The sequence below is a fragment of the Triticum aestivum genome, chromosome 6D (assembly GCF_018294505.1).
Source record: "Triticum aestivum cultivar Chinese Spring chromosome 6D, IWGSC CS RefSeq v2.1, whole genome shotgun sequence".
Classification (NCBI taxonomy): domain Eukaryota; kingdom Viridiplantae; phylum Streptophyta; class Magnoliopsida; order Poales; family Poaceae; genus Triticum; species Triticum aestivum.
The window spans coordinates 447,514,522-447,527,840 of record NC_057811.1 but is presented as its reverse complement, the minus strand read 5'-3'; the positions used below and the strand labels follow the sequence as shown (position 1 = coordinate 447,527,840).

Here is a 13,319-nt window from a genome sequence, read left to right as displayed (position 1 = left end):
GATCGCGCCCTGATTAAGTTTGTCATAGGTAGATCTTGCTGTATACATGCCCGAAGGGTCATGCGGCCAAGCAAAGGCATCCTCCATGTGCACATCTCGTTGAACAGTGGCGACTGCGTGTCTCAGGTGGACAGTTTGTAGAAGTGCCCCAAAAGAAGTCTGTGGTTGGACATCGAATGCCCATCTCTCATCTTCCAAGGCCTGAGCGACCATACGGGAGTTCCTGATCCTCATTTCCACACCAGCCACCAGCGTGGGCGCAATATCTCTGACAGAGAAGCCGTGGATCCATCTATCTTTCCAGAAAAGTACCTTATTTCCTTTGCCCACCGTGATCTGAATCAAACTGTCAAAGACCTGTCTAGCATCATTGTCCACCATGAGATCCAATCCATGCCACGGCCTTTGCGGGTCCGTGCGCCCTTGCAGACTTAGGTTTTTCACCCCAAGACCACCGAAACAGGTTGGCTTGCAGATTGAACTCCATGCCACTAGGCATTGGCCTCTGTTAACTCGATCTTTTCCTGCCCAGAAAAACGCGCGCATCCAGCCATCGATGTCCTCCAAAACCCAGCCTGGGGCCTTCATTACGAGCAAATGATGCACTGGTCTCGCCTGAAGCACCGACTTGACAAGCACAAGCCGACTTGATCTCTGCAATAAGCCTCTCTGCCAAGCCGGGAGGCAGTGCCGAACTTGATCCAAGAGAGGCCGCCAATGCGCCTTGGTGAGGTGCTTGATGGCCAGCTGCAGCCCAAGATACTTGCATGGGAATTCTCCAATGGGGTACTGCGCAGTATCTGCTCGACTCTTGCTTTGTCTTCATGATCTTGAGAGATCAAGATAGCCGAAGATTTCCTATAGTTTACTCTCAGACCCGAAGCATCTCCAAATAGTTGCAGCGCGATTCGGACAAATAGGAGATCTTGGGGTGTAGGTTTGACGAATAGTGCCACATCGTCCGCATATATGGATAGGCGCTGCGTCGCCGTAATTCCAGTGAAGGAGCTCAACACACCGTCAGACATGGCTTTAGAGATCATGGCCGTGAGGGCGTCCATGGCGATAACGAAAAGTAGAGGAGAGACCGGGTCCCCTTGTCGCAGTCCTTTTGCATGCCAAATTCTCCTTCCCGGTACTCCGTTCACCAACACTCTGGTGCTCGAGGATTGCAGTAGCACCGCCAACCATCCGAGACATCGATTTCCAAATCCCTTGGCCCGGAGCACTTCAAATAAGAAAGGCCAAGACAAGGAGTCAAAGGCACGGGAGATATCCAACTTGAGAAAAACACCTCTGTTCTTTCTGGCGTGTATTTTCCTGGCCACTTGCTTCACTAACAGATAGTTGTCATGCAGATTTCTGCCACGGATGAAAGCCGACTGGTTGGTGGCCACAAGGTCCTTCATGCACGGTCGGATTCGATTAGCCAGGAGCTTGGCGAACAGCTTGGAGAAGCTATGTGTCAAACTGATCGGTCGATAATCACCCACTTCTAGGGCATCCGGATTTTTAGGTATTAGCACGATCAACGCACGATTTAACCTCGCAAATCCACGGCCATCTCCTACGCAAAGTTTGAGTAGCGCTGCCATAATGTCGTCCTTGATAATAGGCCAGGCTCTTTGGTAGAACTCGGCAGTAAATCCATCCGGTCCAGGAGCCCGATCCGGTGCCATCTCCTTGACAACTGACCAAACCTCCTCGTCCGTGAACAGCACATCCAGACAGCCCAGATCAAGCATGTTCATGCCCAGCGACTGTAGGTTTAGCGTGTGCACTCTTGCCTGTGCCGTGCCAAGCAAGTTATGAAAAGCCTCTGTGAAAATTTCTTCCTTGCGGCTCTGATCAGTGGCGATCTCCTCGCCTCGCCGAACCTGGGGTATGAAGTTCTTAGCTCTCCTCCCGTTGGCGACCAGCTGAAAAAACTTGGTATTGGCATCTCCCTCACGAAGCCATCTGTGTCTCGATCTTTGCCTCTCGATCGTGCGCTCGAGCGAAGCAAGCCCTAGAGTGCAAGCTTAAGGGTTCTTCTTAGCCACATCTCCAACTCGGTGAGCCCTCTAGTTTCCATTGCTTGATCCAGGCGAAAGATCACCGCCGTGGCAATCGCCATCTGAAGTTTAATATTCCCTACTTTCCGCTGTCCCCACGCTTGAAGTGCTGCCGCTGCGTTGCGGAAGAGTGCATCGAGTCTCTTGAAAGGATCCACGATGGCCTGATCGCAAACCCATGCATCCTTCACCGCCTGCTCAAAGCCCTCTAGCTTGACCCAAAAGCTCTCAAATCGAAATCTTTTCCTCGGCCAGTAAGTAGCATTTGTCGAAAGATGGAGTGGGGCATGATCGGAAACGCTAGTCGAGAGTGCTTGCAATAAGTAGTCTGGCCGCGCCAATTCCCAATCCACCGAGACGAGGATCCTGTCGATTTTAGTCATTGTCGGGGCATCTCTCTCGTTCGACCACGTAAAATGACGCCCATGCATGTAGAGCTCTTTAAGTTCGTTATTGTCGACGAAGCTCCTAAACTTGTTCATCATGGCCCTGTTAAGATTCAAGTTGTTTTTCTCCGAAGCTCTAAGGATTAGGTTGAAATCGCCGAGGACCATCCATGGCCCCAGGCAAGCTGCTCGCCTCGCTGTCAGCTCCTCGAGGAATAGTGTCTTGAGGTCGTCTCCTTGTGGCCCATAGACCACCGTGACCCACCAATCCTCCCCTGACTTGGGGTGTACCAACCCAGTGATGGAGTTTGTGTCACGCGAGATGTGATCAACTATCATCACAGTGGTATCCCATGCAAGAATAATCCCACCTCTCGTATCGATCGCCGGTAGATAAGCAAAGCCGTCTAAGGACGGTCCACAGCATTGCATTAAGAGAAAGTTATCGACTACATCGAGCTTAGTTTTTCTTGTAAACACACTAGATTAGGCCGCACCGACACTAGGAAGTCTTTGACCGCTTGTCTCTTCGCTGGGTTGTTCAAACCTCGAACGTTCCAGCACGTCACCGATGGGTTTAAATCCATGGAACAGATTTGCACCCCCACCCCTCTCGGAGCACGCTCAGTGTGCGCTGATTCCCTCCGTCGCTCCGGTACTAGCTCCAGAAAGCTGCCCAGGCAAAGCCTTGCCAAACAGGGCTGCAATCACCCGTACATGCTGCTCGCGTAGAGGAGAGTCGAAGAGCGACTTGAGCTCTTGCACAGCCGTGTCCGTCATCTCCAGATATTCCGGCACAATTCCCAATGTGCGCAGGAGCACATTCTCCGCAGGTGTGGCTCTTTGCGTGTTCTGCCGAGCCGATTTCTTGGTTGCCCGAGTGGTTCTTTTGGGGGTGAATGGTTTTGCTTCAAGCCGCAAGGTGGAAGCCTGGACTTCCTTGAGAATTGGTGGTGCTAGCTTCTTCACAATGAAAGAGCAGAAAGCCTTGAGTTTCGCGTACATCTCCACCTCCTTGGGTGTCAGTCCATTGGCTGGGTTGTTGGTCACTACCATCTCTAGGCACGTCTCTTTGGCGCCCTCTGCCACAGGCCCCTCGGCAAACCTTTCTCTTTCTGCATGCACAATCAGTGGCACAACTACGTGAACAGAGTCACATGCAACGCTTGCATGAATCCCATCAGGGTGGGCCCCGACCGACGCGTGACCATCCGCTGGCTGCATGGCTTCCACTACCAAGGCCACGCCAGGTGGCACCACCGCAAGCACCTCCAACGCGCTATCATGCCTTGGGTCCGCTGCCACCTGCTTGTCCACAAGCGACACGTCCGTCATCGGGTTGGATGGGCCTCCCCGCGGCGCCACATGCAGATTATCTGCGCCAATCGAGCACCCAATATACTCTCTCCCTTGGGATCCCAGCTCCTCCACATCGACTGCCACCTGCTCGAGGATTGGCCCCACTTTTTCGAAGGCGACAGGAATCTTTGGAGCTGTCACCTGCGGCCCCGCCATCAGCGCACCAGACTGGACAGCCATAGCGCATGTGCCCACCACTTCCTCCCGTTGGTCTGTCGCCACATGCCCTTGCGGCCGGGGCGAGAGGATTTCACTCGGTTCTGCGCCAACGTTCTGCCCTCCTCCACTTGCTCTGAGGCCAGCACCAATTGTCCGGCCAACCTTCCTCCGGTCTCATTTGAAATCTCAACGTCCTTGCTGGTCGAAGCATCCCGATTGGCTTGACCAGTCAAGCGCTTGAAAGCAGACAAGCGCCGCGTCAGCCTGCTCAGGATAGGGACAGCTGGGGTTTCCATCGCGGCGACAGGTGGGGACTCCACGGGGGGGAGGCGCCAGTCATGTCCCACTGGTCTGGACCAGGCCCCACCCCCTTCTCCGGCGGCGGCACCGCCGTGACCGCCGATGCGGACATCCGGAACACCGAACTGCCATGCCAGCCTACGCGGCCTCGGACCGCCACCCGCAAGATCACCATCATGGCTGTCTGGAAGGCCACTTTGACCACTGTCCGAAGAGCTCCCGAAGAACCACGGCTCGCCGGCCTCCCTCAAGTCCATGACCATGCGATGTGAATGAGAACCTTATATTGCAGAAGGGCGGGCGGCGCCTCCATGCCCGGCTCCGGCACAGCCAACCAACGGGTCGTGGGGATATCTTGTGGGCTCGCCGTCCATGCCGTGAGCTTGAACGAGGACAAGTCGGAGCGGGAAGCCGTCTCTGGAGCCACCGCCTCCACCTTGCAAGACGACCCGAGCAGCTCCTCCACCACTGAGCGATCCCAAGCATGGGGGGATGCCCTCAATTACCAGCCACACCTTGAAACCAAACACCGAATGAACTGCCTGCGATTGCCGATTCCATGGCCTGAAGTGTAGTCTGTCTCCTTCGAACTCCACCGAGGGGCAAGCCGCCACTCTGTTCCGCACCTCCGCCGAAGCAAAAACCACCAGAAAATCCTCTGGCCTGTAGCAATGCACTGACATGAGCTCTGGGGGGATGTCCAGCCTCCCAGCAAGAATCTCTTTCACGCGCGCCGGCGCAAGCACCCTCCTTTGGCCGCCCACGTAGGCCACCATGGCGAACTGAAGGCGACGCTCCAGATCGGACACCATCGCGGAGCGCCTGACGACGCAGAGCTCCGCGGGCACCTCGACGGCCCTGGACTCCACTTGAAGCCGCGGCGGCGCCAGGGGTGGCCACGCCGAATGGACACTCCGAGACGCAGACTGGGGCGCCATGAACTGGCCAGAGCCGCTGGGCGCCGCCGCGGGTGCCGGCCGCGGGGAAGGAGCCGAGCGACGCGCGACCTTGGCCACCGCCTCCCTGCGCAGCTCATCTACCGACGAGGGGCTTCTCGGCCGCTTGCAGTCCTTGGAGCCGTGGCCAGGCAGGCCGCATCTGAAGCAGACGATCTGGTTGGTGCACTCTGGTCCAGCCAACAGACACCGAGTCGAACTCTCTTCGAATAAAAAAGGTCCTTAGGTTCCCGGCTTAATATAGATCGAGACGGCACCGCCGCCTTCACCGCCCCAAAATCCGCCCCACTTTCCGCGGCGAGCCAGTAGCCAGTAAATCCGCCCGCCCACCAATGCCCGGCATCAAAAGGAAGGCGGCCGGCTCCGGCGATGCTCCCAACGCCGGGGCGGGCGAGGCGTCCCCGAGGCGGCGGGAGAGGCTCAAGGCAAGTCTGCTAAGCTTCCCCGAGGCGGCGGCGCTGGACGAGCTTCAGCTGGACGATGCGGCCGACAGGATCTTCAGGGAGTACGACCCCTCCACGGCGACCCCGACCCCCGAAGGCATGGTTCGCCTGGACGACGAGAGCATCATCGCCGCCTTCAGCTTCGCCAACCGGTTCTTGACCTCCACCGCCGAGGACGAACCGCCCGCCGGGGTGGATCCGCTAGGGTGGCTGGATGAGCGGAGGCGGACGCTAGACGAGGAGACGAAGAGGTCTGAGCCCAACAACTCGCGGCTCGTCATCGCCAAGATACGCGTCGACTTGCTCACCAAGGGCTACGTTGAGCTCCCCAGGGCGTACGTTGAGTGCATTCCCGTATAGCCCGCCCAAGAACATGACAGCAGTGGTGGATGGATGAAGCAGCTATGCAAAGTATGATAGATATATAGATATTAGATAGATAGACATGATAAATATAGGTGCAGGACATGTCAACCATGTTTATACTCCTTAGCTTCTGTTATGAGTCTTATATGACTTGCTTTTTGGTATGAATTGAAAAAAAAAAATTTGAACCGGGCGTACCCCTTTCCATTTGCATTAATGCATTAAACGGAAATACAGTAGTTCCAGACATAACCAGGAAGAAGGGAAAGGGGATAGCTAGTTCAACGCATCACCAGAAAACCCATTGTGCCCGTCCGCCATCGAAACGAGCACTATGGGGCGAAAACCTGACAGCATCACTAAAGTATATCAGATTACAGAGCCGGACCCAAGGTATCATATTTATCTAAACATATCCCAGCAAAAGACGCCTGAATAGAGAGTCGCGACGTAGAGCGGCCGAACATCGGTCCCATGTACCGTCCTGTTGACTTTGGTTACTTATAAATAACCTGTCGAGTTTTCATCTTTAAATTGTCGTGATCTGTTGACAGCTAACCTTTTTTTAAACCAACATTCTTCATGTTTTGCCATTTATGCGAAATAAACAGTATAGTTTGAGTATGTAGTTGACTTTGGTTATACTCATTAATGTAGTACGTATCAAGTGTGCATCTTTAAATCCGTCATGATCTGTTGACAGCCTCCCTTTTAAAAATCAACATTCTTCCAGTTTTGCCTTTTTTAAGCAAAATATATCATATTATTTTAAAGCAAAGAATACCATGTAATTGGAGTATCGGCTAAAAAGGACGCTCAAACTGGGAGCATTTTTCATCAGAAGAATCTCATGTGCTTAATTTCCGCCAGATGAATCTGATACTTTATTCTGCTGCACTTCATGAAAAAAATAATGAGCATGTTTCTTTTGATCTCTTCAACGAGTGCCATGGTTATTGCAATTTATATTACATGTATGAGATTACTGGCAGCTTATACAGGTCGACTTTACCTAGAATTTTAGCTCCTGAAGAATCTTGTGTGCTTAATTTTCCCCCAGGTGAATCTGATTCCTTATTCTGCTGCACTTTATGCAAAAAAAAAAAAGTTCTGTTTGATATCTTCCATGAGTGACATGGCTATTGCAATATACTCCCAATATAAGAGCATTTAGATCACTATAGAGGGAGTATATTAAATGGCAGCTTATAAGGGTCGACTTTATCTAGAATTTTAAATCCTGGACGTGAAAGCTCACAGGCTCATGCTTCTCCACAAATACATACATGTATGATGTGTTTTTTCTAGGTCAACAGTTCACCGCCTTCACTGTCATAAAAAAGTGTTGACCACCTTCCATACTGTAATTTGTCGGCAAATAATACGCTGCTCTTTACATGCCAAGGTGTCATTGCAGAAGCATCAAATAGAAAGGCTCAAGACCCAACCAAGCCTATGCTAAATCCCCCATAATCCATTAAGGCATTAACCAACTCTTTTCAGATTTATACATCACACTGTGCATTCACAAGAGCTGCCACATACGCCTATTCCTTCTTCAGATGCATATCAGGCAGCATACTGATCCTGTACTACGTTACAATTTTAGTGAAACTGCTGATGCTCCTGGAGTTCTAAGACCTCACATGGGATGATTATCTTTGGTCAGTTGTCCTGGGCGAAACCGTCGGCAGGTGAAGAGTTGCTAACCAGCTATTACACACCACCAGATGAATCTATTCTATTCCTAGAACAGGGGAATCAGACGTGTTGCTCCTTATGCAATTGCCCTCGGAATTTTGCAATGTTCTTCCGCAGTTCAATGTTTGACAGTCGCTCTGCCTCCAGTGCCCGTTCAAGCTGTTGAGCGCATCCAAAATGTTATGACGGGGGAGAGTATGAGAATGCTACAGGTCAAACAATAGCAATTAAATTATCCAGAGTACCTTTGCGGCTCGAGAACTCCATTCTCCAAGAATAGCTCTGAGTCTATCATTTTCTTCAACATACTGCACCCAGCATGTTCATAATCAAGTAAGAATGCTTTGCAAGCAGGCGTGGGAAACATTGACTTGATCGTCACGCTATGGAAGAATGCTAGTATTTGCTAAAACATACCTGACTGTTGCTCAAACGAATACGCTGGATCTCCGAGTCCTTTTCATCAATCAAGCCACGAGCAAGCTGAAGCTCTGAGTGCACTTGATTCATCTGAACATTTAATTAGTATGGGATGCTTCACGATGGAAGATTCACTAATGGAGTTAAAGATGAATGACTCAAGTAAATGGTTCTCATATCAATATTCACAGCTTTTCTAAATTATAGTATGATTTTCAAATTAAAAGACACATGGCAGTGCCAGCAACTAGTTTGCACAGAAGATATGTACTCTTATGTAATAAGTTCATGTAAGCATTTCCTTTAAGTGGCCCGACACAGGTGGGCACATGCCTTGCAAGCTGATGAAAAATGGCCGCCTTGCTTAAGATAGTACAGACTATTACCTCGGCGGAGAGTGCTCGAAGTTCTTGGTCACGAGATGCTAAAAGATGGACAAGATCAACCTGCAGAATTAGAGAAGGGAATAACTTCAGGCAATCCACCACTTCATATAGTTCATATAACAGCTGAGTTTCTTCTCCAATTTTGAGCCTATGAAAGTGCCAGTTACAGAAAACTAATGCAGAATAAGTAGTCAGTGTCGTACAGACCTGAGGAGTGTTCCCAACATCAGTTCTCTGGTATTTGCTCAAACATTCTTGCAAGCGCAGCACCTTTCAAGAACAGAAAAAGAAAACGGTTGGTCAACAACCAAAGTTCTCAACGTGCAACTGACTTAGTATTATAATCCGTGTTAATTTGACCAGAAATGTAATCTAATCCTTCAGTGCCAAGTATGATCTGACTGAGGAAGGCAGCGGAGAATTAGAAAGGTTCAGCTCATTCCTCCTTTCAGGAAATAATATGACTAAAAGTTCAGCTGCTTATGTTGCACAAAGATTTAAATGAAACAATCGCGATTTAAGGCAATAAGATTTTAAAATGCACATAGTTACGCTACATGTTACCTTCTCTAAAACTGTTAAAAGGATCTAAGTATACAAAAGAGAATAGATTTAGTGAGATAGGTCTTGACTTCAGTATCACAGCTGTTTTCATTTTCTACGTACCTCCTCACTCAGGTAATGAATATTCTCCCTTTGGTATTGAAGTAATGCCATCTGCTGGTCAGAGAGACGGCCATCATAATATCTGGTGGAAAATAAATGCATCAGTGCGCCTAGCTAGCTCTACTAGCAGTACCATGTTCAGTGATCTATATAATCTATATAACATAGTTTTAACTCTTTGAAGTCACTTGCTGCTAGACATGAGTTCGGTAGATATATTTGAATATTTTTGTTTCTGTAGATATGAGTTCGAGAATCCTATCCGACACAGGAACCCCCCCCCCCCCCCCCCCCCCCCAAAAAAGTCTGCCGTGGTGCAGACTGTGTGAAGAAGACAGATGTTGTATGTGCAGTTATAAATATCGTTTGTATCGGCTGGCTGCTGATACTGAGTATCGGTCAATATTTTGGTCAATATCGGTCGATACTTCAGTCATAACACTCCTTTCAGGCTAAGCCAGTATGAGCCCAATGTCTGATATTTTGAACCTTGATGTGCACAGACAAGAGTAACCAGCGAATTTTCAAATATGAAAATATAAGATATATATAAATCAGTTAACATAGGAAAGTGCAGCTTATCTGCAGTGCCCTGCTACTTAGGTACCTTCGATCTTCCAAAGTCGTAGTAGATGGTTGAAGTGCAGAATATAATGACTGCAAGATATCAGGCCGCCCATCCAAAGAGTTGTACTTATGGATATACCCTGTAAAAGGAACCAATCCGACGTTGCATCTTAAGACCATCTAATGGGAGCAAACATGCATTTATAAGGGGATAAAACACAAGGCACATGTATTTATTTAGGTAGATGAACTGAAAAAAAATCATGAGAAACATGTGGAATACCATTCAAGGAATGGCAGCGTTGCTTGATTAATATAATTCCGAAAGAAATAAACCTAATCGTGGTTGTAAAAATAAAGATTTCACAGAAATTTGAAGATGTGTGCCATGGTAACAAACTTGCAGAACAAATTGACATGATTCTAGCTATCTAAAAGGTACTCCCTCCGTTCACAAATATAAGATATTTTGGATAATTCAATATGGATTATACATCTGAAATGAGTGAATAAAAACACGAAAACGTGTATATACATCCGATTCAGAAAAAAGTTAGAACATCTTATATTTGTGAACGGAGGGAGTAACAAACAACAATTTAACTCACATATGTATAAGCTCATAAAGCATCCAGCAAATGTCGCTTCAACCACGATAGCAATCCTGCATTATGGCAACTGGAATTGTAAGATCAGTTTAGCTTGGCATACTATACTATAAAAGTTAGAAACAGGCTCCCCGAAGCGATAAACATGTTAAACTTCAGCCCAGGAACTCTGATCTTTGGGCCAACTGACAGCTGAACTTATGTCAACAGAACAGAATACTAGAATACGGGTTTAAGCACAACAACATAAGTAACCAACTGAAACTTTAGAATGAAACAACAGAAACATGCCATATACGCCCATCCATTGCCTTCTCTTGCCATTTTGCTTGAGAACATGCCCATGTATTTTGCTTTGTAGTACAATGTATAGATCAAGTTAAATGGCATAATGCTTTTCTTGCCAAGTTGCAGAAAATCATCCCAGGTAAGCTTAGGTATCCTCAACTTCCATTAAACAATTATGATTCAAGAGAGATCTCACAAATTTACAGAGGCTAAATACAGTGGCAAAGGCGTACCTTAGTAACAGTGAAATTGATAGTATATGTACAAAAGGTTGCCAGATTATGAGTAAGAGCATTAAAGCAGTGCCTGCAGAAGCAATACACAATAACAATGAGTCAGTTTGACTGAGAAACATTAGAATGCATGAATCACCTAGACCTTAATTCATTGTGTTAATAGATTATTAAATCAGCCCTAAGAAGATAAAAATTAGAACCAAAAGCTATACACACTCTCAAGAGATGGAACCAAGGTGAAATGTGATCACATAAATAAAGCAGCAGCTCACTATAATGCTAGTTATAATTTATAAAATAATGATAAATTCTGGTTTAGAGCATCGGGCAAATTTGTTTGGTACTGCTCACCATAAGCAATAGTGGCAAATGGAAGTCGAGCAATGTGCTTCAGTTTCTGGCTAAAATCGTAATAGCCCTGCATGTCAAAAAGAGACGCAGCATGTTAAAGTACAATAAAAGGAAAGGTAACAAAATGCGACTATAGCACAAAAGGTAACAGAATGATAAGGGAACATAAAAGCTGATCATATTTATATTCAAACATAATATTGAAACATATTGAGGAGAATAATCGAAAAGACTTTTCACTGGGAAGCATATATTCATGAAACTTACAAAGTGTCGATCAAATTGATTACTCCAACAAACATATCACCACTATTGCATGAAATATTTAGAAATAAAACACACTAAAGTAAAGTATCTTTTTGATCAGCCGTACCTGCAACCTTACTTTCCTGACCTGGTGAACCCAATATTGTTGAAAAATGCCTGCGTTGAATTTCGCATGAACATTAAGTAAATAAATCACATCAAGAGACATAACTTGAAACAAACAAAAAAAAATGAGTCAGTCAATCTGATAGAAAACCTGTAAGAAGCAGAAGGATAACATTGGAGCTGCATAGCAATGGAGGGATCATGCCTGGTACACGAAGAAATATCCATGGAGCTGACACACACACAGCAGCATAACCTACCTAGAGAATAAGAAAGCACAGCTATAATAAAAGTGGATACAGAAAGTGAAACAACATTTTGCTGACTAATGACAGTCCCATGGGATAATAAAATACATAATTTTGTAGTTGGTTTGGATAATTTACAAAACAAACTTATACCCAAGGTAATCTTCTTTATGCATGATAACAATAAATGAGATTGGTATTAAGAAACTTGTCCTTACCAACAATATACAGTACAAGGTGCCACTGACTATGCTCCTAGGCTCTCGATGGCCAGACAGGGGAGCTTCATGTAGTAAATCGATAAACCTACATAAAAAAGAAGGATTACACATACAGAAGAAACAGTATGATTGCCAAAAAGTAAAGCAGTAAGAACTATACAAGGATAACGCTAAATGCTGAGACAGCTCAGCTAACTATCTCTGTTTCCGCTAACTAACTCTGTTTCTGCATCACCCTTGGTCGTGCCGCTAGCTATCATGGAGTTCACACAAAATTCAGTTAACAATTGCACTGGGATTAATCCTGCATTGCAACTTAAGCTAATCCGAGCAGCCAATCGACGAATCACTCAATCCAATCACTAGCCCCATGGACAGGCAAATGGCTTCAGATCATCCAGAAGGATGCCTACGCACAAGCACCAAACAGTAACATGGGGGAAGAAATGCAGATTCAGAAAACTAGCCCCACGCCTTGTTTTCACATAACTGCTGCAAACTTCACACACCTTCAACACAACTCCAGACTACACACAGGGCACAAATACAGAAGGCCAAAACGTTAGCCAACGCTGTGCCCCTCCCTCCCCACCTCTGCTCTCGCATTCAACGCACTAGCGCGGAAATTTTCAACCCATGGCTGGGGCACGCGGCACCAACACCGCGGAACCAAAACCCTGCCGCGAGTGAATTGCGGACCACAGCGCGGAACCTGACACGGGCCGAAATTTCACCGCCATTGCCGCGGAATTGAGATCAGAGATCATCGCAGGCGCGCGCACAGACGGAGCATCTACTGGACCGACCTAGAGGGGTTAGGGCGGCGGACTCACAGCGCGTCCTCCTCGGGGGCGGGGGCGGGGACGGCGGGCGGCGCCCCGCCCCGCTCGTGCGGCATCGCCGATGCCGCTTGCCGGTCCAGGGGAGGAGTCCGCTGCCCGCGCGCGCCTCCTCCGACCTCCGGGTCGATCCGAGGGGTGGTCGCGGGCGGAGCGACTCAGGCCGCGACTCCAATCTGATTAATGCGCGCCTTGGTGGAATTGACGCGAGCTCGCTCCGGTTTGATTGATGATCTGTGCGGGGGGTAACGTCAGCCCCTCTCCCTCTCCCTCCCTCCCGCCGATGAAGAAGACAAGGTGCGAGTGGCTAGTGCTCTGGGCAGTCTTGCGACGTCATCTAGTCGTACTCTTTCTGAGGCTGCCGGTGGGTCCCACCCCACAGCCTCTCTCGGA

At 48.1% G+C, this 13,319-nt stretch overlaps 1 protein-coding gene across 1 annotated transcript; it reads right to left on the bottom strand.

The window, feature by feature from the left end:
• Nucleotides 1-7,479: 7,479 nt before the first annotated feature.
• Nucleotides 7,480-13,221, bottom strand: LOC123145745 (protein FIP1). Its single transcript, XM_044565230.1, has 14 exons — nt 12,921-13,221; nt 12,085-12,172; nt 11,770-11,878; nt 11,620-11,669; nt 11,247-11,313; nt 10,893-10,965; nt 10,372-10,427; nt 9,804-9,903; nt 9,197-9,278; nt 8,738-8,800; nt 8,531-8,590; nt 8,142-8,234; nt 7,970-8,032; nt 7,480-7,883 (listed from the first exon to the last, which is right to left on the bottom strand). Exons 1-14 carry the CDS (start codon nt 12,983-12,985, stop codon nt 7,785-7,787), a joined length of 1,068 nt encoding a protein of 355 aa, XP_044421165.1. The 5' UTR covers nt 12,986-13,221; the 3' UTR covers nt 7,480-7,784.
• Between the last annotated feature and the right edge of the window lie 98 nt (nt 13,222-13,319).

Excerpts from the sequence above, each read along its gene's own strand:
- LOC123145745 (XM_044565230.1), bottom strand. The coding sequence starts at position 12,985 with ATGCCGCACGAGCGGGGCGGGGCGCCGCCCGCCGTCCCCGCCCCCGCC. Across the intron at positions 9,279-9,803 it reads ACGACTTTGGAAGATCGAAG|ATATTATGATGGCCGTCTCT; the intron begins GTACCTAAGTAG and ends ATTTTCCACCAG. Across the intron at positions 8,591-8,737 it reads ATGTTGGGAACACTCCTCAG|GTTGATCTTGTCCATCTTTT; the intron begins GTCTGTACGACA and ends CTAATTCTGCAG.